We start from the raw sequence: 25641 nt of genomic DNA on the forward strand, positions 1-25641 counted from the left end.
CGGATAGCATGTTCTCTTATTTCTGCTGAACTCAACTCTCTTAATTTGATGAGCACAATGAATCTATCATATATAATTTCATACCCAGAACACCGTTTTTCTAATTCAGTTCGTAAACTATCTAAAATTACGAGGAATGTTTCAATTCGAAAACGATCTCTGCTGCTGAACGTTTCATCAGCATCGCCATCTCGTGATTCATCAAGTTGCAATTTTCTTTTCTTTATTCGAGATTTACATCTTTCGTATTTCTGCTCATTTGACAATAATTTCGCTTTGTTCTCAAATTCATCAAAGTCGTTTCTAATCCTTTGGACGAAATTAATAAGAGACTTATACAATTCTAAAACAATGGAGATATCAATATTTATACTTTGTAGAGTTTCTTACTTGATGCGTTTAATCTTGAAAGCAAAGTACCCCAAAATATAGCCATAAACGCGGTTTCCAATCGTTCTAAACAAATTCGTAATCCCTTTGCTTCACTTCTGGTTATATTTTTTTTTGCTGCGTTATTTTCAATGAAGGATAAAGCTTCAATAATCTCCAACCAAGATTCATTCAAACTTCGGCAAGCGTCATCTCTAGCAGACCATCGTGTTGTTGACAGTCGCTTCAGTGTTAGTTTGGCTTTCATATATGATTGTAATATTTCCCACCGGTGTGTGGATGCCGAGAAAAAATTAAAAAGTTCCTGGAGGACACCGAAAAAATTTGTTGCTTCAGTACAACAACTTGCGGCACAGGTTCCTACGAGATTTAAAGAATGGGCAGCACATGGTACATACTCAGCTAAAGGATTTAGTTCTTTGATTCTTATCTGAAGTCCCGAATAAGCACCAGACATATTAGCAGCATTATCATAAGATTGGCCTCTACAATTAGATATGTCAATATCCAAGTCAATGAGTGTTTTACTGACGGTTTCTGCTAATTCCTGTGATTTCCCGAGTCGAAATTTAGCGTCTCTTTTAATGCTCATACAGCCTATATGAACCTATTTTTACGGAATTAGAACCTAGAACTCCTCTTTTAAAACTTGATCTCCTATAATTTGATGTTGAAATACTACTTTAAACCTATAGAGCCTCACAAAATAGATTGTATTACTGCGAGAACTCCTCCATTAAACCTCGAACTTTTATCTAGTATATATATATATATACTAGATAAATTCGACCTATAAAAGTTATTATAATGTTTAATCATAAAGAAAAATATTTAATTCGTTGCATTTCCAACTTTTATTAATATTGATACCTTTCCGTTTTCTTCTTCAAAATAGTGATATGATATCTGAAAAAGATTCAGCGCAAAAAAATTTTTTTAAATTAATTTTTTTATTAAATGTTAACTATTTTAGATGTACTCGTTAAAATTCAAATAAGAATGAAAAACTATACGAGCAATATGCATAATGTGGTTGTATTTTGATTATTGCTTTATTAAGTGATACAATATTATCAAACGTTTCAGTCTTAATTTGGACCTTTTTCTGTATAAATATTTCTGTCTGAACTTGTTTTAACGCATGTTAACTATACTTAATAATATACTCTTAACTATATGTATTACATATACTTAATAAATAATATTTAATTCAATAAATATTATGTAATGTTTTTAGTATCTTATTTTATATTTAATATCTTAATTTAATATTTTTAATATAATCACAAAGGTATATGGATTTTCAGCACTAGTTTTATGATATTATCAAGAAATTCTAATGATTGCAAAAATCTTCACAATAATAAAAAAAATTACTAACTATATAATTTTAATTGATGATAATTTTTAATAACATAGAATTTTTAAAAATATTAGAAATTAATACTCAATAGTTGAATTTTGATATTATATTTTGATATTATCAAGAAATTTCTAATAATTACAAATTTTCAAAAGATAATAAAATTCAACTAAATGGTATTGATTAATGATATTTTTAAATTGTATGCTATTAAAAATTATCGTTAATCAAAATTATAGTTAGTATTTTTTTTTATTGTGAACATTTGCAATCATTAGAATTTCTTGATAATATCATAAAAGTAGTGCTGGCAAAAAGGAATCTATATATTTTCAGGGTCTAAAGCGGGTCAACGGAGGGTTTTAACTAAACCCTACTTTGAAACTTTAGCAGGAAAAAGGGAAATTTCGGACATATTGTAGCGCCAAAGTAGGTGCTATTATATACATACGATACAATGCATAACATCTACTTTGACTCTCTTATGCCTACCTCAAAATAAAAGATTAAGGTTCAATATAGGTGCTAAATTTCGACTCGGGTTATGTCCTGTATTTGGAAGAAACGTAATAAAACGTTTTACTGGTGAACCACATTCTTGAACATATCTTATAATAAAAGACAACTGATCAATTCCAGTGCCATAAGAAAGTTTCCATTTTTGGGTGATCCAAACTTTTTTTCGTGACCTCTCAGTGGAACTGCACGGGAAGAAAGTGACCTTATAACAGCTACTACTCTTTCTAACACTTTTCTCCAATAAGATATTTCATCATCTAACTGCTTTATCAACGTTTTATCAGCTTGTCCTATTTTGTTTCCTCTTATTTTTAAAGTTGATATAGATGATTTATGAAAACTGGAATTTTCGTGACATTCTATAGATTTGATCATATTTTTCCAGTCATTGAAACCTTCTTTTGCAAAATAATTATCCAAATTTAATAATCGACATGGTCCACAAAATACACGATTTGTACTTTCAGAATATATGAGCCACGTTCTTAAACTTTTTTCACCATTTAATAATTTACGTTGAAATAAACTCGATGAAAAATAGCGTACTTGATCAGAATACTCTCGCTTCGATAATTTTAAATCAACATCTTTATTTTGTACAAATCTGTTGACAGCAAAATAATCGCGAGTTGATTCATTTAATATCCATTTAGCCGGGTCTTTATCGCATGTACTCACGATCTCGTTTATTGTTGTTGTCTCTTTTTCTACGTCCTTTATTATTATGTCATTTTCTTCCTCGCGAACTGTAGTCGTGGACTGATTTATGATAATATCACGTTCAACTGCTTCTGTTTCACTATTATCATTTCTTGTACTAGCACAAGCAACACTAGTATTGTTAGATTTTGAAAAAAATGATTCTAGTGTAGCAGTTTTTTTCAATACTTTTTCTTCTTTCTCCCTTTTTTCTTTAGCATTCTTTCTGAATTGATAACCGCTTAATCGTTTTCTTCCGTCACTCATCGTTGAACTTTGTAAAAAATAGATCTGTATAAATTTATAAATATATATCAGTTTCTAATAATCGCACAAAAAATACTTTTAAATAATTAACTTTTTTCAGTTTAAAAAAAATGTTCTAAATTTTTTCTGATTTATTATACATATCTAAAACACTTCTGAAACTATTTACTGGAACGTAATTCGTACAATAATACCATACATTTATGCTATTGAATGTATGGTAAAAAGGAGGAAAAAAAGGCACAGAAAAAAGGTTGATTCTTAAAAATGTATTTCTTCGCTGTTTATTCACTGTTTGCAATGACAATTGAGTGTCGAGTCGCTCGCTCCTTCTGTAGATTAATGCGCCAGCATCTCGTCTATCCCTATTCTTTGTTTTTCTATTGTTTTTCGAATTCGAGCACGCGTCAAACAAATGAAACTCACATGCATATGCACATTCTCTCTCGCGCGCGCGCGTTTCCAGTTTTTCTTCTCCAATTCTCAACCGATTTTGTTGACATTTTTTCTATAATATTTAATGTTACCCCGAGCATATAAAGCCAGAAATGTAAAGAACGTAAAAAAATTTTTAATATTAAAAAAACTCAACAAAAAAATTTTAGCAAAATCGGTTGAGAATTGGAGGAGAAAAACGGAAAATAAATTTCGCCGAAAACGCCGGAAAAAATAGCACTTTATACGCTCTTTAACAGTAGTGATCACGAACATATTTATATTATGACTCTTTTGATGAAAATCAGAATGTATTTCGAATATAAATCAAGTGTTAATAAATTTTTTTTTAATTCAAAAATTGAAAATTTGCCGCCCCCTAAAATCTGCCGCCCTAGCCTATCCAGCCTAATGGGAAATTCGCCCCTGCTTTTATCCCGGGGCATCTTTGGGTTCGCGGTATCTTTTATCCCGCGGCATCTTATTCTGTAATACGCCGCACTTATCAGTGCTACGCGATATAGGGAGCTTTCCATCTAGGAGACACAGATCGACATTGTGTGACACGGTCAAACACCGTGCTTGGATACTTGATGGAATGCGTTTAATTCTGAACTAGACTGCTAGAGTCTGCTTATGTCTTCCCATGATATCTAGTAAGTTTATTTAATTGAAAAATTGGCGTACCAAGAGCATATTGGCATATTTAAAGTACGTACAAATCAAACATAACCATCATTAATTATTGTTTACGATCGCGATGAGTATAAATATATTTTGCAGATGGATAAAATGAAAATTTTCTAGAATACCATCCCAAAAATTGGCAGCCATGAACTAGACTCTGTGTTCGACTACGCTCTTCTGCTGTGTCGAACCGTGCCGTGGCGTATCATTGTTGGAAAGCACCATGTCTGACACCGTGTCGATGTGTGTCGCCTTGATGAAAAGCTCCCATAATCTCTATGGCTGTGTTCGGGGAGCGCGCTATCAGCGCTATTGCATCATTCTATCTTTATCGTTTATTGGACATAAAACAAGGATTGAATGACACAATAGCGCTGATAGCGCGCTCCCCGAACGCAGCCTATATCATGCGACTTCTGCGTGATTTTCTAAAAAATCAATCACAATCGCTTAAGGAAGGGATGCTGCGACCAATAAAATCCTTGACGAGGAGGTTCCAAACACGATATAAAAGGTAGTTCCCAGCCTGGTCAATATATATTTTTCAAAAAAATTGTCGTATATATTATACCTTTCAAAAAAACCTGTCGTATATATTAAAATTTTCAAAAAAAGCTATTCTATATACTTTTTACAAAAAAATATGATATCAGGAAATGGCACCAAGTGGGACTAAAGAACTATTAAAAAACTTGTACACTATTTCTATAAAACTTTTGTACATAAAGCTATCGTATATATAATTAATTATATTATATATTTTATCATATTTTACATATACTATACTATATATATTATATATATTATTAGATATACTATATATATATTATAAAAAAATTAAAATAATATTTAAAAAATAAAAATATTTATTAAAAAACGCAAAAAAACTTGGCGCTGCTACAGTAAACTACATGTTAATTTCATTACTTTGAGGTGTAGCAGCGCCAAGTTTTTTTGCGTTTTTTAATAAATATTTTTATTTTTTAAATATTTAAAAAATTTTTTTATAATATATATAGTATATCTAATAATATATATATAGTACAGTATATGTAAAATATGATAAAATATAGTATATAATATAATTCATTATATATACAACAGCTTTATGTACAAGAGTTTTATAGAAGAATTTTATAGAAATAGTGTACAAGTTTTTTCATAGTTCTTTAGTCCCACTTGGTGCCATTTCCTGATATCATATTTTTTTGTAAAAAGTATATAGAATAGCTTTTTTTGAAAATTTTAATATATACGACAGATTTTTTTTGAAAGGTATAATATATACAATTTTTTTGAAAAATAAAGCAATACTGTTTTGTTTTAGTTGTGACAAGAGCGTGTACTTGGCGCCTTTTTTTACCTTTTTTTTAAAAAGTCATTTTTACTCGGTGTCAAATCTTCTCCTTCTTTGTGTTGTAGAAAAAAATTTTTTACTTGCAGTTGTATCAATTTTATTACTCATAATTATAGCTATTTCCGTTGATGAAAATCAGTTCACGATAGAGTGATCGTAAGTGCCTTAGGAAATTCAATGAATGAGTTTTTTGTTATCTTTGTTTGTTTACAGTTCATGACTCTACAGTTCAAATTCGGGAACCTCTCTTCGGACATGGTTGCTTTTCGGTCGTCTGGATTGATGAGGCAGCGCGTATCTTAATTTATCTCAAAACCAAGGATCTCCCCATTGAACGTGCGTGTTCATAGATATGTACGCTTTCAGTTCAGGATCCAGATCATCTCTGGGTCCGATGTCACCATACAAGATCAGTATCACTCGCACCCGACCTTCGCTTAACGCTTGACGATGTGCAGCCCGAAATTCCATTCTTCCCCAAATGCTCTTCAAGAAATTTTACGACAGCGCCACTACCATTCGTCTAGAATTATTCACGGATCTAGCAATATTATCCGATATTCATTCGCCCGCTAACAATCTCGATAATGAACACACAATTTAAATGGTGTTGAGCCACTCTCGAGATTCGGTATCAGCTCGTCTGCTATAAAATCGATATCTTTGTGCGAGAAACTCACAAACGCATCGTACAATTTGTCCTTATCCAATTCCTTTTCCGTAACAAACCATAAACACCACTGATGCGCAAAAAGCCATATTTTAATGTGTTCTTGGTATTTGTAATACAGACCAAAAATACTACCAATTAATCCAATAAAAGCAATTGCTGCACTGATACTGATAATCATTGTTACGTGAGAGGGACAAAAATCGTCCCAGGTCATTTCTGATATGGATGTATTCTTTCTATGACATATTACTTTATAGACTTCGGGCATTTTGATTATTCCGGATTCCGAATGAATAAACTTATATAAATCTCTGGCATCACAGTCGCATTCCCACGGATTTTCATGTAACGTCAAGCGAGTTAAATTGGTAGAGTTTTCCCAAAACCTCAGCACATCAGTATGTATTCTTGATAATTTGTTATTATGTAGCTCCAAATGCTGAAATGTGTGTATGTTCAGTATGATTCAAATTTAATGATAAAGTTTAACATTCTTCTATAATACTTTTTAGGATAAATAATTTTTATAATTTTATATTTCTGCCATATATTACATATATACATATATTTTATAGATTATTATATATAGCTATTTGTGAAAAAAATTCAAAATCAATTTGTTAAATTTTTTGGACATTTTGAATTTGTTTTGGTAGCATATGTTTCTAACAGTTTCTTTAAATTCATTTTCTATAAATTATTCTTATGTAAAATACAGTTAAATTACGCACCTCTGTTGTCTCCGATAATCTATTTTTGGAAATAGTAGATATGTCGTTGTGAGATAAAAAAAGTTTATTTACTGGTATGAGTTTTAATTCTTCCAAGTCTGGCATTTGTGTTAACCGATTATGGGAGAAATTCAAATAAAATTGCGAAATTGTGTCAACTGATTTTGTTAAATTTTGAATAAAATAAATGTTAGGTTCTCTTATATTGTTTGGCACGTAAATTAAGTTTTTATGAGAACAATCAAATATGAAAGCCTTATCAAAAGGCTTCAAAAAGCAATCGCACTTTTCGGGGCATATAGTAATGGAATCTGTATTTATTACCCTACAGGTTAAATTTTTAAAATATTGCAACGATAATAAGGCATCTACGCGTACTTTTTCCAATTCTTTCGGACTATGACAAATTAAATTGTGTAATTCTATCTGAAAATGGCTTCGAACGTTACGCATTTTCCCTTCGTAATAACGTAGAAAATCGTACACGTCACAGTCACAACTTAACGGATTATTGTCCACTAATACTCTAATGCTACGATCAGTTTTTGTTCGTATATTTTGTTCGAGTTTTTTTGTGATATTTTCGGCATCGTGTAAAAGGATATGTTGTATTTTATTATGAGTCAAATTCACTAGAACGTTGTGCGATGAAAACAGTAAATCACTTGTCTAAAATTAAAAAAAAATAGTATTGTCATACATTCATCATTCACAAAAACAATTTCATATATCTAATATACACGGTGTTCCAAAGTTAAATTCTTAAACTTTGTCAGTATGTTCTGTGATTAGAAATAACGGATTCGTTATTAATAACGGTTACGCTGTTAATATATTGCGAGGTGAAAGTAGATCAGTAATGTTTATCTAATAAGTTTATTGTTGCTATGTTTATTATTTGAAATCATCGAAGGTAATCAATTTCGATAAATCAGCGAATCTATGTCAGTTTTAAAATTAGTTTACTATATCAGTACATGGTAAAATTTAATAATAAAATGTCACAAGTGTTCTGTAACAAAGGGTACGCATATATGATTTTTGTATATGACTTCTGCAATGGAAATTCTCAAGCTGCAAAGAAATATCAATGGAGGTTCTTTAATATAAAAGAGCCAACAAACTTCTGTTTTTTCAATATAACGTGATAGCGAAACGTTTCTAGAACCTATATTTATATAATATTTTTTTTTTATTTTTATTTATTAATGATTTATTGGTATTAAACTAGTGATGTTTAATGGTTTAACTTTATAACACCCTGTATATTACACTTTTCGAGGTGCCGTTTTAAATACTTACTTTTATAGTAGATATGTTGTTATAGCTAAGATCCAAAGTCTGAAGTTCATCATACTTAGTTATCCAATCAGTCAATATTTCGGAAATGCTATTGTTAACTAAATATATTTCTTTTAAGCTGCAATACTGTATGGTGAATGCATTGGACCATTTAGGTAACGTAAGATAATTGTGAGACAAGTAAAAAATTTTCAAACTTATTAAATAATAAAAACTATAATCGGGAATAGTTTTTAGATGATTTTGTTCCATATTTAGTTCTTCCAATTGGAATAATTCATTAAATAGGTTTCTAAAATATAAAAAAGATTTCTGTATCAGTAAAATTACAAAACATGTAAGCAATTATTATCAATCATATAATAAAAGTGATTTAAACATACTTGGAAATGGTAGTAATGCAATTATTTGATAAATTCAATATTCTTAATTTACTGGTATTTTTGAAAATATTATCCGGCAGAGCTTTTAGATAATTAGAGTCCAATGCCAATATTTCTATGTTTGACAAATCTTGAAATATTTCTACGGGCAAAAATTGCAAATAATTGTCACTCAATGTAATGATCTCCAGCGAAGATGATCCCCAAAAGAGATCTTCCGGTAATGTGACTAGTCCATTAATTTTCAGTGACAAATATTTCAATTTTGTTAAATTGCTAAAAAATCCATCCAATAAAGTGAAATTTCTCTGGTTGTCGAATAAGTAAACGCTTGCCAATTTTGCATTGTTTCGTAGAAGATCTTTTGGCAGATTTGTAAAATTGTTCCCTTTTAGAAAAAGATTGTTAAGGTTTTCCAGCTTTGCGAATATATTTTCTGGTAAACTGGATAAGTTATTCATTGAAACATCGAGGTGTCTCAAAGCGACAAGTTTGTCGAAAATGCCCGCTGGGAACTCGGTTAAATAATTCTTATGTAGATTAAGACGTATTAAATTTGTCAGCTTATCAAATGTGGTGGATTCTATCTGTCTCAAATTGTTTTTCTCCAAATTGAGTTGCATTAATTCGGGGGTAAAATAAAAAAATTCAACGGCCAAAGATTCTAAGTTGGTGTTTGTTATGTAAAGGATCTGTAATTTTTGCGAATTGGCTAACAGATCTTTGTCCATATGGTGTATGTTGTAGTTCTCTATTGTCAGAGATTTTAAATTTTTGAAACCGTTTAGATGATGTTTTTCCAAGGTCAAATTCAAGTTTTTGTATGATGAAAAAATTAATTCCTTAATATCTGTGGCTTTTAGCATTCGCGCAATGTCAATCAATTTGATGTTCTTAGGTAAATTGCACTCTTTGAACACCATCAGGTAGTCAGAAGCCCAAGAAGTATTATGCAACGTAATATTCCATACGTCGAGATTAAAATTTGACAAGTCCGCTGAGTTGACACAGGTAATCTATGAAAAAAAACATTTTTTATGTAAATTTGATTCAATTATCTAAAAGTTAAAAGAAAAAAGGAGAAACGTTTATGTGTGAAAATTTCCATGAACTTGATACAAAATTATTTTTTAATAGTATGTAAAAGTAAAATTAATAGTTTTTTAAATAAATAGTAAGTAAGACATTGAAGAACTTTTTAAAGAAAGATGGAATAGAAAATTTTCTTTGATAGTACTTTGCTCTACGAGAGATATTATTAAATATAAAAAAACATGAATATCGTAATCATGAAAAGTTTAATATTTTTTAATATTTGATGTCTTGTAATATATTTGAATTGTATAATATAGCAAAGAATCTATTTGTATCAATATTAGTCGTTTTTTAATTTTATAGCTTTTGGTTTATATTTTTATAGCATTATTGATTGTGAGTACATAAAGTTTGAAAATTATATATCGCACAACCGCAAAAAAAATGACATTAGTCAAAAATTTTTCGAATTACGTTTTGTGAGCGAATTGCGTTCTAAATCGGTCTTTAAACAGAAAAAAGTAATAGAAGTTAAATTTAAATACTTTCCGCATAAGTCCGATATGTTTAATACTGCCAAAAATAATTAATTTTTAAATTATTGTTTAATTAAGTATGGACAAGTCGAATTATTTTCTGTAAAATCAACTTTGCCTTAGACAATTTATAATTAGTGACAGAATTTGATAAAAACTAGTTTATGATATTATTAATGGGAAACGTTATTATTAAAGCAATTTCTTCTTTCCCCTCTAATAATTTGATATTTTTGATTTGTATCACTTTTTTTGCAGGTGTGCGATGTGTGCATACATCGATATGAAACATTCATGATTTGATGAATACGTACACTTATATAAGCATCCTTGCTGCGAATATATAGTTCGACAACAGAATTATTATTATATATTGTACAATTTATATCAAATAATTCCAAGTTCTCATATATACATTGACACTCTTTGTTCGTTGGACATTGGAGAGCAAAAATGCTTGTCATAGTGATGAACTGAATTACGATGCATGTCTTATGACGGGTACTCATTTTCGTTTGATTACCTATGAAAACTATCAAATAAATGTGTTATTAAATAAAGATTAATTTAATAACTACAAAAAAAAAATTTTTTGTTAATTTTAAAATATTGCTTGACATTAGATAAATTTATTTCTTAAAGTTTTATATAAGTCTCGAATAATTGAAAAATCGTAGAAACTGCCTTAAAGATGCATTTTTTCTTGTTAGCATTTTGCATTATAATGTGTATAATATGCGTAAAAATTATAATACATAGATTGTTTCTGACAATTTTTGCACATATAAGTGCAATTGTTTGTTTACGAAGTGGCTAGGTTTAATTTAGCTGTGTACGTAAATTTTGTTAGAAACAAGATAGTAAAATTATTAAACATTGTTTATCGTTTACGTAAGTGACATATAAATATAAATAACACTCTTACAAATTATAATTTGAATCTTTTTCTTTATTATTTTTAAATATTATAGCAAGTAGGAAGCAATGTTTAGAATAATAGAAATCGATTATTCTTGAAAATAAATTACTTCAATAAATCGAATAATACTGTATCACCGATATTTATTTTATAATGATTGTAGAACTTTCACATTTTGCAAACGCATTTACTACACCGCGAATGTACGGTTAAATTCTACACTACATACGTGACTGATCATTAACAGAAGCTGACACATAAATAGATTTAAAAAAATAAAATTTATATTATTTACTCACCTTATATTATACTAAATTGCAAATGATTGCGAGCTCTGTTTTTAGATTGTTTTCTCTAATAAAAATTAATGATGACAAATAATACTGAAGAATATTATTTTCATCTACGGGTGTCACACATAAGCACAACTTGGCATGTTTCTTAACATTTCTGATAGATTGGATTTATTTCAATTGTAAACTATATTCCTTAAAAAATCCATATAAGCAATGGGTTAACAAAACGACATAAAAGAATTATGTTCATTTAATTTACAGAACTATAATCACATTTCACACTTGCACGCAATATTTAAAAAATAATTGTCAACTACAATCAACCATTCGTTAGACGGCTAATGGAAGCTTGCACATTTTTGTCTCCAAGTTGGAGAGTTGTTATTCTTTAGCTGGTCCTACGTAGACTGACTAAGTAATCTCGATCTTTTCTTTTTCTCTTTTGACTGTTTCCGCTCTTTTATTGTTTTTCTATTATTTATTCTTCTTAGCTTTGTATAATTATACGATATACAAAAAATGTGTTTAATTGTATGCATGATACGTAAGAAATTAAAAGCACAAAACATAAATAATTAATTTTTCTTGACGATATTTTTAGACTTTCTAAAACAATTATCAGCATCTCACTTAATTAATCTCGAATAATCAGTAGAATTTCCTATCACGAAACCGCAAAATGAAAGGAAGGAAGGAAGATATGAAGAAAGATTAGTTTATTGCGTGCGTTCTAATTTTTTAAATACGAGATGTTTGTCACACTATTATAATTATACTACACATACTACACATACTGATATTTAAATTTAATTAGAAAATTTAATTACAAAATAAGTTAAACAAAAATTAAAACTGATTTAAATTAATAATATTTTTAAATATTTATATTTTTATTGTTTAAAAAAGATGAACAAAACATTTGTCAGTGAATAATATATTGTCAATGTTTCTAAATTGTAAGTAACATATTTGTGTACGTTTGTATATTTTGCTATATTTCTGCATAAGTAATTAAGTCATGCAAATAGGTAAAGTTAAGTATCATATAGGGTTACCCATTTTCAATGCCAACCTAATTTATGTTAAAAAAATTGCATTATTCCAAAAATGTTTTATACAAAAGTTGAATTTTAGAGAAGCGGTAAACTTGAGGTATAACAACACGCCCTGCGCAATCTTACTGATAACAGATTTTGTTACAAAGAAAATTAGTTCTTTTTTTGATATGATAAATGTTTTAGTTTTGGTGAGGGGGGTTAAAAAAAATGTAAAATGTATTAAAAAGGTAATTAAAGTTTGTATATATATTTTAAATATGACAATTTATATTTGTTTTATTTTTGATATTTTGATATTGTTTTGACACATATGTGTTTAGATGCAATGCAAAATTTTTATAAATATATTTAGTTTACTTATATTTAATTCAATTATTATTCTTTTTCTTTTTTATTTTAAGAATCGCAATGCAGCGCAAAATTTAAGTAGCAAACTAACAATAAGAGCAACCTGCGAAACATATCAATTCTCAAGCCGTAGGTCGAGAAGCAACTTTATTTACCAGAATATTGAAAAAACTTTCTTCTAGACACAGTAAATAGATTTTTAGATTATTCCATTTCTCATTTTAAAACTTAAAAAATGAGACATTGTATTACATTAAGATTATAGCAACATTCAATTTAGTAAGACGAAGTAAGACAAGTGGCAAGACAAATTTGACTAAAATACTTAGACGTTAAATAAAGCAATATATAAGAACAAAGTCAATTAAATTTTTTTATTTTATTTGTGAAAATATTTAAATAAATAAATTTCACGATCAAAATTTTTGTTTTTTTTTAATAATTAGATTCTTTCTACTTCCTACATTTTACAATAACAATTTCACGATGAATCGCACTTACAGCTGGAACAGTCCCTAACAGCACACGATATTCTGCGTATCATCCCATTTTCATACTCATTCTACTGTGATTATCCGTTAAATACTGAGATCAATCCTATAATATCTTTTGCAGTATTATTCGGTTTTCTTTCGCACACATATAATCTCAGGTTTGACTCAAACGTACGGAAGTGATATGTACGCACTTCTATCGCGCGCGTATAATCTCAGGTTTGACGAGACCAGCACTAACCTGCGCCATTTACATATGTAATTCCTTTCCCTGCTTGCCCGGCATCAAGTGACACCACGCAACACCACGTATCCGAGGTTTTACTGATATCGAAGATAATCCTTTTTTCCTTTAAGTTTTATTTCACAAAATAGTGAATAAAGTGTAAGAGCTAGATAGTGTTTGTATATGATTTTTGTAATATTTTTATTATTTTTTATGTACTTGTTAAATTATTTTGCTTCAAATATTTTAAGGTTATGTTCGTAAACTTGCATTACAATTGCCTTTCACCTCTTTGGTTCTTGGTTAAATATACAATACATTTTCTTAATTATTTTTTAAACAATGTCTTAAAAAGATGATTTAACATAAAACTGTTTTCAGTTCGCAGTATCGTTCCTTTGAAGTTTTCTAGCTTAGGCTTCTAGAACTTTATTTTATATTGTAAGTTTTATGTAAATATTTTTACGCTTACAGTCGTAATTTTGAAATAAAAATATCAATTAATAAGAAATTGACTGATTAATTAACCTAATCTAAATTATCCTATACAATATATGAACGCGCGCGCGTTTCAGCACTTGGCTGTGTAAATGTGTGCATGTATATGTGACCTACTGCACCATTCCCATTTTTATCCTATCTTGATACTGTCTTTAAACTATAGACCTTCCTGCGAAATTCTATGGAAGATGGTACCGCGAACATACGATGATTCCTAGAACGTACTACGTACATCGCAGTATATTTGAGAATGTTCTGAGAATATTACAATTATACTTTTGCGATATTCTCAGATTGTTCTCAGTATCTACATGTGCTGTTAGGGGTAGCTGGTGTAGTGCTAACGTAATTGCAGTGCTAGCCGCTTTGATATATTTTTCTAAATCAGAAAAAAGAGCGTGCTTTTACTAATAAATAGATTCACTTTGTTTTGGAAAAAGTTCAGGTCGGGTCCAATATTATAGAGTACGTGCGTACATCTCCTTTTAGCTTTAATATTTATGTAAATATGTTACATATTTCTTTAAAACTACTCCATATATTAAATATATGTTATTTCTTATGATAGATTGATTCTATCGAGAAGCTAGAGTTTCGCTCCATGCTTCGGATCACACAATTCCCAACGTACAGTGATAATCTTCTGCATACATAGCAAAATTGTATTATTTTTGTTTTAGGTTGTATTATTAGGTTGTATAAATTATGGGATATACTTTATTTTCAATAGTTTATTTTTAATATTGTAATAAATCATATTTATCATTTTCACTCGGTGTCAAATTTTCTCCTTCTTTGTGTTGTAAAAAAAAAATTTTTACTTGCAGTTGTATCAATTTTATTACTCATAATTATAGCTATATCCGTTGATGAAAATCAGTTCACGATAGAGTGATCGTAAGTGCCTTAGGAAATTCAATCAATGAGTTTTTTGTTATCTTTGTTTGTTTACAGTTCATGACTCTACAGTTCAAATTCGAGAACCTCTCTTCGGGCATGGTTGCTTTTCGGTCGTTTGGATTGATGAGGCAGCGCGTATCTTAATTTATCTCAAAACCAAGGATCTCCTCATTGAACGTGCGTGTTCATAGATATGTACGCTTTTAGTTCAGGATCCAGATCATCTCTGGGTCCGATGTCACCATACAAGATCAGTATCACTCGCGCCCGACCTTCGCTTAACGCTTGACGATGTGCAGCCCGAAATTCCATTCTTCCCCAGATGCTCTTCAAGAAATTTGGCGACAGCACCACTATCATTCGTCTAGGATTATCCACGCATCTAGCAATATTATCCGATATCCATTCGTCCGCTAACTATCTCGATAATGAACACACAATTTGAATGGTGTTGGGCCACTCTCGAGATTCGGTATCAGCTCGTCTGCTATAAAATCGATATCCTTGTGCGAGAAACTCACAAACGCATCGTACAATTTGTCCTTTCCTCTTCCGTAACAAACCATAAACACCACTGATGCGCAAAAAGCCATATTTTAATATGTTTTTGGTATTTGTAATATAGACCAAAAATACTACCAATTAATCCAATAAAAGCAATTGCTGCACTGATGCTGATAATCATTGTTACGTGAGAGGGACAAAAATCGTCCCAGGTCATTTCTGATATGGATATATTCTTTCTATGACATATTACTTTATAGACTTCGGGCATTTTGATTATTCCGGATTCCGAATGAATAAACTTATGGAAATCTCTGGCATCACAGTCGCATTCCCAAGGATTTTCATGTAACGTCAAATGAATTAAATTGGCAGAGTTGTTCCAAAATCTCAGCACATCAGTATGTATTCTTGATAAATTGTTATTGTGTAGCTCCAAATCCTGAAATGTGTGTATGTTCAGTATGATTCAAATTTTAATAGTAAAGTTTAACATTCTTCTATAATACTTTTAAGGATAAATAATTTTTATAATTTTATATTTCTACCATATATACATATATTTTATAGATTACTATATATAGTTATTTGTGAAAAAAATTCAAAATTAATTTGTTAAATTTTGTTAATTAGACATTTCGAATTTGTTTTCGTAGTATACGTTTCTAACAGTTTCTTTAATTTCTTTTTGTATAAATTATTCTTGTATAAAATACAATTAAATTACGCACCTTTGTGGTCTCCGATAATTTATTTTTGGAAATAGTGGATATGTTGTTGTGAGATAAAAAAAGTTTATTCGCTAATCTGAGTTCTAATTTTTCCAAGTCTGGCATTTGTGTTAACCGATTATAGGAGAAATTCAAATAAAATTGCGAAATTGTTTTAACTGATCTTGTTAAATTTTGAATAAAATGAATGTTAGGTTCTCTTATATTGTTTGGCATATTAGTTAAATTTTTATGAGCACAGTCAAATATGAAAGCTTTATCATGAGGCTTCAAAAAGCAGTCGCACTTTTCGGGACATACAGTAATGAAATTTGTGTTTTCTATTCTACAGGTTAGATTTTTAGAATATAACCGGACTTTTCCCAATTCTTTCGGACTATGACAAATTAAATTGTTTAATTCTATCTGAAAATAATTTTGAACGTTACGCATATCGCCTTTGTAATAACGTAAAAAATCGTACACGTCACAGTCACAACTTAACGGATTATTTTCTAATAATACTCTAATACTACGATCAGTTTTTGTATATTTTGTTCGAGTTTTTTTGTGACATTTTCGGCATCGTGTAAAAGGATATGTTGTATTTTATTATAAGTCAAATTCACTAGAATGTTGTGCGATGAAAACAGTAAATCACTTGTCTAAAATTAAAAAAAAACGGTATTGTCATACATTCATCATTTACAAAATCAATTTTATATATCTAATATACAAGGTGTTACAAAGTTAAATTAAACTTTGTCAGTATGTTCTACGATCATGAGCCTGGCATCTCGCACCCAGAGGGGCCCTTATGACCCTCTGGCAGGGAGAACTCCCTCCCCCGTCAGCATGCAGGTAGAGGAGCTGAAGGAGGTGAATCGCCGCCTTGAGGAGGAACTCCACAAACTCCGCAGGGAAATTAGGGAAAGGAATATAACCTCTCCCCCCCCCCTCCCCTATCGTAACTAGGGCCGAAGCTAAGGGGGAAGAGGAGAAAATGGAGGAAGGTGAGAGCGGAGAGGGATTGGAAGGGATTTTTCCCTCCCTGATACCCTCTCCTGCAATCGCCCGCCCCTCCGAAGAGGAAATGGTGAGATTCCCCGCCATTAGGCCCCCGATACAGAGGAAAAGGAAGGTGCTGGAAGACCGACCAGCAAAGCCGGTAATCACCAGCAATGACCGGATTCTTGGGGATGCGATCTTTTTCGAAAACATGGCTAAGAGCATCGAAGAAAGGATCACGGACTTCCTCCTCAAAAAACTCGAGGAGATGTTCGGTGGGAGGCTTCCTTCCTCGCCTAACCCCCTCCCTTCTGAATCCCCTAGTGGTACGGGCCCACCTTCCGCTAAGGGGGTGGTTTCTCCCACTGGGGACTCAAAGAGAGGAGAGGGAAAGAAGGGGAAGAAGAGGGTGCCGGCGCGGTCCGCCGCCTCGCGACGGCCTACTGCCGGCCCTTCCCCTCCTCCTAAAGGGAAGAAAAGGGACACGAGCCAAAAGCCGAGTCCCCCAACTCCCCCTGGAGGGGATGCGTCCAACACTGCTGCCTCCATCACCACCGTCGCACCTCGACAGGAGGAGCAGCTGTGGACCAAGATGCTTGGGTCAAAGAAGGGGAAGAAGAAGAACCCTTCCAAGGTAAAAGGGAGCAAACCGGCTCCCAAATCTCTCCCCCCCCCTCCCCCTTTTCAAGGGGTTGGGAAGAAGGAGAGAAAGAAGAGCAATCAGCACAGCAGCAATTATGCTCACCTGTCCGGGGGGTGAGTACGCTGCCACCATGAGGCAGGTGCAGGAGAAGATCCCCCTCAATAAACTGGGGATTACGGGGCCGCTAAAGTCCGACACGGCTCAGACGGGTGCCATCACAGACTTCTATAATATAGGCTAGACCGCTAACTCCTATTATTTACCTATGTAAAACTGTTGCCTGCGCAGAAGACATGCGCAGTATAACATTCGGTCTAACGTGGCTAACGCATGCACGGTATGGAAAAATTCATTCTAACCTCGAAACCTCGGATACATAATCGTGCTACTGATATGTGCTATTGATCTTGTTATTGCATATATAAAATAATTTTGCAATTTTTTATATTTTGTAAAAAATGCCGAAGTGCGTTGTACTGAATTGCTCAAATGCAACGGACGGAAAGAAGGGCGAGACACATTTTTTCAAGTAAGCAATGAAAAATAAATATATATATATATATATAATATAGTAATAATATAATTTTGTTTAATTAATATATTACAAAAATATATACATATGATAATTATAAAAATATATACACATGATATATATAATATTACATTAAAAGTACATGATAATTTACATTAATATAAAAAATTTAGATTTCCACAAGAAAAAGTCATCATAGCAAAATAGATTGAAGCAACCGGAAGGAGTAATTGGATACCCACTGAAACAAGTGTCATATGCAATTTACATTTTAGAGAGGAAGATTATACGACATCTAAAATAAGAAAACGACTGAAAGCAGATGTTATACCAACGCTATATATACATTGTACAACAAATATGCGTAAGTATAGGAAAGAGGGAGAAAGAGAGAGAGAGAAAGGGAGAGGCAGAGATACTAGAATATATATAATAAATAAAATAGATTTCTATTTTAAATTTTGTGATAATTTTATAATACAAAATATTTCTATTTAAATTTTGTAATAAGTTTGCTAACCACATATATCCGAAATTTTATTTTTTGAATTAATGGTGCAATATATTTGTTGAACATCTATGAATATCTACTTTTATAATTCCTGTTATATATTTTCTTATTTTATCTTCAGTTTGTTTTATTTTTATTTAAATATATATTTTTACAGAAAAAAAGGTAGATATCTCTTACAAAGTATGTAACATTCAAAAAAACACACAAACACAATTGAGGACAGCTATAGATGTTGGTATGTACATATCATTTATCTGTTTTGATCCGACTTTTGATTGTGTACATTTATTGAAATATTATTTATTTATAGCAAACACAGAAGAGGCTGTTATTAGTTACGAACAACATTTGGATAGACAAGAAAATGATAGTCAAAGAAAATTAAATAGTATGACAGACTGGTGTATACACACTGGTATGTATAAAATTTATACTATAAATAATTTTTTTTCTTATTATTTTTGTATTTAATAACTATTTTATTTCATAGACATTTTGACAAACACTAATCAGTCAAAATCAAGAAAGAGAATAGCTTCAGATCCACTACGAGAAACACAATTAAAAATTGAGGAATTAGAAAAGGAAAATAATCGATTGAGAGATAAAGTACGATATTGGGAAAATAAATATAAAGAAAAATTTGAAATTCGAGGGAATGAATTAAAAAATCTTTTTGAACAACAGCAAAAGGAATCCCAAGAGAAATTAGTCATTAAAAATAAACAATTAAAATTATTACGAGTTCAAGTTAAAAGAAAAGAGAGCAAAATCAAAGAATTGCTAAGCAAATTATTAAATATGAATTTATTAAGTAGTACATCATATGATACTCTATTGAATGAGTTCGAAAATTCTAAGGATTTATTTATAAATGAACACAAAAACAAAAAAAAATCACCTCATGGAAAGCGATACAGCAAAGAGGTAAAAAAATTTGCTGTCACTTTACACTATCATTCTCCCAAGGCTTATGAGTTTTGTAGGTTAGCAGGTTTCTTTTCCTTTTCTATTTTAACATTTAATTATTTTTATAATATATAATATAATGATATATTTCTAGCTAAAACCCATATCTAAGATTGTGGCTAAATTAAAGAGCTGAAATGGTTGGTTTATTTCGATTTGTAATATGTGCATGAACAATCAGTGTGTGGATTCTTTGCACCTTTTTTTCTCTTTAATTTATCTTTTATTTTTTTGCATACATTTTCGAATAATGGAATAATGGAATTTTTATGATGATTTAATGATTTGCATTTTATTGCATGTTTCTATATTGTTTATATGACATTTTCCTATACATTATTTTGCATTTTGTTAATTTCATCTCGGAATATCTTTCTTACTGAATTTTTTATACAAGTTTTCACCCTCTATATTTCGGAAATGGAATAAAATTTGGGAAAATCGCGAAACATATTGCATTATTTGAAAAAACTCCAATCTTTTTGAAAGAGTAGCTTCTTGAAATAATTGACGCGTTTCGCGATGTTACGGAATGATTTTTGAAGGATTATTAAAATATAGAGCGTGGAAATTTTTTATTGGCAAACCTCCTGTATTAGCATAACATATAATATGTAATACACATACACACACATGTTTTTGTTTTGTTTCTTATAGGACAGTATTTACATTACCGCATCCAACAGCGATCAGAAATTGGAACTCAACTGTGGACGCCTCACCTGGTTTTCAGAAACAAGTTCTCGAAGGATTAAAGAATCTTCCTGCAGAAGATAAAGACTGTAATTTAATTTTTGATGGTATGGCTATTCGTCAACAAGTTTTATGGGATCAACAAAATCATAGATTTGTTGGGTTTTGCGATTATGGGAGTAATATTAGTCTAGAATGTAACGAAACAACAACTAAAGAAGCTTTAGTTTTTTTACTAGTAAGTTTAAATGGAAAGTGGAAGTGGCCTATCGCCTATTTTTTTAAACATTCAATGACTGCCATTATATTAAAAGAATTAATAACAACAGCCTTAATCTTAACTGCAGAAGTGCAATTAAATGTACTTGCAATTATATGTGATGGAGAAACTGTCAATTGTTCTACACTAAAAGAATTTGGATGTAATATTTTTGTCGATAGGTTTCAAGATATTCAAAATTCTTTTCCACATCCGGTACTAAATTATAACATAAGAGTATTATTAGATGCATGTCACATGTTGAAATTAGGCAGAAATACATTAGCAGATTATAAAGTTTTATGTACCAAGGAGGGAAATATTAAGTGGGAACACATTGTACAATTACATAAGATTCAACAACAGTTAACATTAAAATTAAAAAATAAATTAAGTTCACAATGTATTAATTGGCGACAAAATAAGATGAAAGTAAAATTTGCTGCTCATACTTTAAGTGCTTCAGTAGCAAGTGCAATGAAGTACTTGAAAGATGCAAATGTGGAAGAATTTCAAGACTGTGAAAGTACTATTAAGTTTATTGAAACAATTGATTGGTTATTTGACTTTTTAAATAGTAGAAATCCGTTTGGAAAGGGTTTCAAACAACCTCTTACAAAAAATAGATTGCAATATATAAAACCAATAATTGTTGAAAAAATAAATTATTTATATGAGTTAAAAATTATGGATGGCAGATTTTTGAAACATACAGGAAGAAAAACATTTATTTGTGGTTTAGCATTAGCAGTAAAATCCATTATAGAAATTGCAGAACAAATATTTAATGAAAAAGAATGGTACAAATATTTATTAACATATCGGTTTTCTCAGGATCATTTAGAAATACTATTCGCTAAAATTAGAAGTCGGCATGGGTATAACAATAATCCAAATGTTCTACAATTTAAATATGCTATGAGGCAGATTCTAATGCGTAATAGTATAAAATGTAGTAAGTCTATGAATTGTATGGAAATGGATAATGATCCTGTTGGTGCTGTTTTTGATATAGTGTGGAAAGAAAAAAGTAAGGAAAAAATCTTATCATGTGTAAATATCGATGAAAATGAATCCGAAGAAAATTTATCTACAGCATTATTGTTGCCAACAAATTTACAAATAATAAATGAAAATATACTATATTATATTGCCGGATATATTGTAAGAAAGCTAAAAATTATTGATTGTTTAACTTGTTACAATAGTTTATTGCGAGAACAAAATGATCATTGTTATAATAGTTATGGTCCTTTTTCAAAATTTGTTGATCATGTGACAAGAGGTGGATTACTTTATGCATCACAAAGTGTCCAAAAAATAGTGACCGCTACAGAGAAAGAAATACAAATTCAAACTTGTGGATTAACAAAATGGTCACAAAATAATTTAGATTTAAAAATATTACATGCGATTAGACGTAAGTTAGTCTTTGATAATACCATTTTTCCTAATTTATCTTGTGATAATGTCGAATTTTTAGAGACACCGCATAAAATAAAATTAATTAATGCCGTATCCCATAGATACATTAAAATAAGATTGTATTCTTATACAAAATTTTATGTACAAGAAGTTCTACAACCACAAAGAAAACGTCATCGTTTAACAAAACAAATACTTTTTTATAATGAATAAGCTTTATTATATATAAATATTATATAAATATATAATAATACTCTTATATATAATATTTATATATATTTATGTAATAAGTTACTTATTAGAAAACAAAAATAATTTTATTTTTTTTTATATATGTTTTTTCTATTTTCTTGTAACATTATTGAAAAAAATATATCTATTTTTGTATATAATTGTATCTATTTTGTTGTACGTATTGTACATGTCTCGAAAAATCAAATAGCTTTTGATGTACCATACGATGCGAAAAAAATGAATACAAAATAAATAAAATCTAAAAAAAAATGTAAATGATATTAATATGTATTATTTATTTATGTATTAATCACCTATTACATATATTTATTTTTAAATATCTAATTTTAATTTTACACATTAATACATTACACATTAAAATGATAAATTTTTTTTTCAATTTTTTATGGAAAAAATATATATATTTCTCCTTTGTGATATAACAAGGATAATAAAAAAATACAGAAAAAAAAACTTTTTATATACAATATTATTAGTCATTTTATATATATTATTATTAATGAAGCATGTTAAATTAATATGTAATGTATAATTGATAATTTTACACACTCGATATATATCTCTTTCTCAAGTATATAAAACATCAGACTGCGCATGCCTGAAGCTTATACTGCGCATACGCGAGAAATGTAAATATTTACTGGCAACAGTTAAAGAGACGAGTTAGCAGTTTAGCCTATATTATAGAAGTCTGTGGGTGCCATGCTCATAGAGCTCTCGGGCCCCGAAAGAAAGGAGCAAGCGGACAGGCTGGCCAATAAAATGGCTGAACTGTTCGCAGACAGGCCAGAGATTAGGATCGCCCGCCCCCAGAAAATGGGGGAAATCCGGGCCAGCGGAGCGGGCCCATTCGCCACACCCGAGGATATTGCCCGGGCTGTGGCGGAACATGGAGGATGCTCCCTCACCGATATCAAGGTGGGGGACATCAGAACGATGGGGAGGGGAAAAAGGTCCGCATGGGTCCGATGCTCTCTGGAGGCGGCCACCAAGGTCGCTAAAATCGGCCGTCTACGGGATAGGTGGTTCCACTTCAACGTGGAACTACTCGACGCGCGCCCCCTCCAGTGCTTTAAATGCCTGGAGAAGGGGCACGTACAGGCCAAATGCCCCTCGGGCAACACGGACCGCAGCAAGTGCTGCTACCGCTGTGGCACCGAGGGGCACGAGGCAAGGACGTGCACAGCACCGGCGCACTGCACTTTGTGCCACGCAGCCGGTCGCCCGGCCTCCCACCGAATGGGGGGCCTGGCGTGCAAGGCCCCAAAGAACGGGGGCAAAAGGACGAAGGGGGGGAATGCTCAGGCACCCCCACCCTAAAAAGGGAAAAAGAAGGAGCAGGCAGCGGCGATTTTGCCTGCCCTGGAGGGGCCTTGTCCCCCCCAGGAGATGGAGTACGAGCCCACACCCTTGCAGTGTCCCGCTAAGGAGGACACAATGGAGATCGGCCTGCAGGAGTGACGGGTTTCGCGGACCCAACAATGTCCACAAGACTCTTGCAGGCCAATTTGAATCACGCCCGGCAGGCCCAGGATCTCTTTCTTGCGGACCTGTGCGGGCGTGACGCCGGGCTGGGCGTGGTAGCGGAGCCATACAGCGTGCCCGACTCAAATCCTAATTGGGTCGCGGCCGCTGATGGCTCCGCTGTTATCATAAGAGGGCACTCCCCGCGCTCCACCCCCCGTATCCATACTGGAGAAGGGGAGGGGATTTGTCATCGCGCGGTGGGGTGCCCTACGGGTGGTGGGGGTCTACGCCCCTCCCAGCATGTTCCACCCCGACTTCTTGCACCTCCTACGGGAGATAAGGGGGGGGGGGCATTCGCCGATGCCTCCCCCATCCTGTGTTGGTGGCCGGGGACTTCAACGCCTGGAATATGGCGTGGGGTTCCCGGCGCACTGACAGAAAGGGTGAGTGCGTGATGGACTGGGCGGCGGAGCTGGGTCTCCTGCAGTTAAACAGGGGGTCCACGAGCACGTGTGTGCACCCCCGTGGGGAGTCCATAGTCGATTTGACGTGGGCCTCCCCGCGGGCTGCGCGATTGGTGACGTCCTGGAGGGTGACGGACACGGAGTCCTTGTCGGACCACCTAGTTATAGAGGTGGTCCTGACAGCCACCCCCAGGGACGTGCTGCTCCGTCGCCTGCGGAGGGGAAGTAGACCACGCAGATGAGTCCTGGCCAAATTGGACCAGGATTGGTTGGAGGCGGCGGTCTTGGTGGAGACGTGGGCGGATCCTCCCGCCCACGTTGAAGCCGAAGAAGAGGCCGTCGCGATCGTGGGCATGGTGACACGTGTCTGTGACGTGGCCATGCCCCGATCGAGACCCGCCCCTCGTCGGGCGGCATATTGGTGGTGTGAGGGGATCGCGGAACTCCGCAGAGCGGCCAACGCAGCTCGCCGCGATCTCCTCAGGGCCCGACGAAGGGCGGGTGGAGATGTTGAGAAGACTGCAGTGGAGCACAGTATGTACCTTGTCGCAAGGTACGCACTGCGGTCTGCCATTAGCAGGGCCAAGGCCAAGGCCTGGGACGAGCTGATTGCGGAGCTCGACAGGGACCCATGGGGGCGTCCGTATCGGATAGTCTTGAACAGGCTAAGACCGGCGGCGCCCCCCATCTCGGAGACGCTCGAACCGGAGTTCCTCGGCCAGGTGGTGGAGACCCTCTTCCCCGAAAGGAATGTTAACATCCCCCCGAAGAGGGACCCTCCCCCCTGGTCCGAGGACCTGGATATTTCAGGAAGGGAGCTCTCCGAGGTAGCAAAGAGACTGGGGGCGGCTGGCAAGGCCCCCGGTCCTGATGGGATCCCTGGCCAAATCTGGGCCTTGGTATTTGGCGGAGTAGGGGCCCGCCTGAGGAGGCTGTATAACACCTGCCTCAGGACGGGCACCTTCCCCTCGGCGTGGAAAATGGCCAATTTGGACCTGATCCACAAAAAGGGGAAGCCGGCGGAGCAGCCTTCTGCTTATAGGCCGATTTGCCTGCTGGATGAGGTCAGCAAACTGTTC

General features: G+C 33.1%; 2 protein-coding genes and 1 pseudogene across 2 annotated transcripts; 1 reads left to right on the plus strand and 2 right to left on the minus strand.

The window, feature by feature from the left end:
- Positions 1–5282: 5282 nt before the first annotated feature.
- Positions 5283–12026, minus strand: LOC136997923 (protein toll-like). The gene is made up of 5 exons (XM_067349343.1): positions 10692–12026; positions 8807–9822; positions 8424–8715; positions 7122–7790; positions 5283–6829 (listed from the first exon to the last, which is right to left on the minus strand). Exons 1-5 carry the CDS (start codon positions 10884–10886, stop codon positions 6290–6292), a joined length of 2712 nt encoding a protein of 903 aa, XP_067205444.1. The 5' UTR covers positions 10887–12026; the 3' UTR covers positions 5283–6289.
- A 3156-nt stretch (positions 12027–15182) lies between these two features.
- LOC136998277 (protein toll-like) lies at positions 15183–16459 on the minus strand (annotated as a pseudogene).
- A 6874-nt stretch (positions 16460–23333) lies between these two features.
- Positions 23334–23951, plus strand: LOC105672962 (uncharacterized). Its single transcript, XM_012368298.2, has one exon. It carries the CDS (start codon positions 23334–23336, stop codon positions 23949–23951), a length of 618 nt encoding a protein of 205 aa, XP_012223721.2.
- Positions 23952–25641: the final 1690 nt, after the last annotated feature.

Source organism: Linepithema humile, chromosome 2, assembly GCF_040581485.1.
Source record: "Linepithema humile isolate Giens D197 chromosome 2, Lhum_UNIL_v1.0, whole genome shotgun sequence".
In the NCBI taxonomy this organism is placed as follows: Eukaryota; Metazoa; Arthropoda; class Insecta; order Hymenoptera; family Formicidae; genus Linepithema; species Linepithema humile.

Excerpts from the sequence above, each read along its gene's own strand:
- LOC136997923 (XM_067349343.1), bottom strand. The coding sequence starts at position 10,886 with ATGAGTACCCGTCATAAGACATGCATCGTAATTCAGTTCATCACTATG. Across the intron at positions 7,791-8,423 it reads ACAACATATCTACTATAAAA|ACAAGTGATTTACTGTTTTC; the intron begins GTAAGTATTTAA and ends TTTTAATTTTAG. Across the intron at positions 6,830-7,121 it reads GATTATCGGAGACAACAGAG|CATTTGGAGCTACATAATAA; the intron begins GTGCGTAATTTA and ends CACACATTTCAG.
- LOC105672962 (XM_012368298.2), top strand. The coding sequence starts at position 23,334 with ATGCTCATAGAGCTCTCGGGCCCCGAAAGAAAGGAGCAAGCGGACAGG.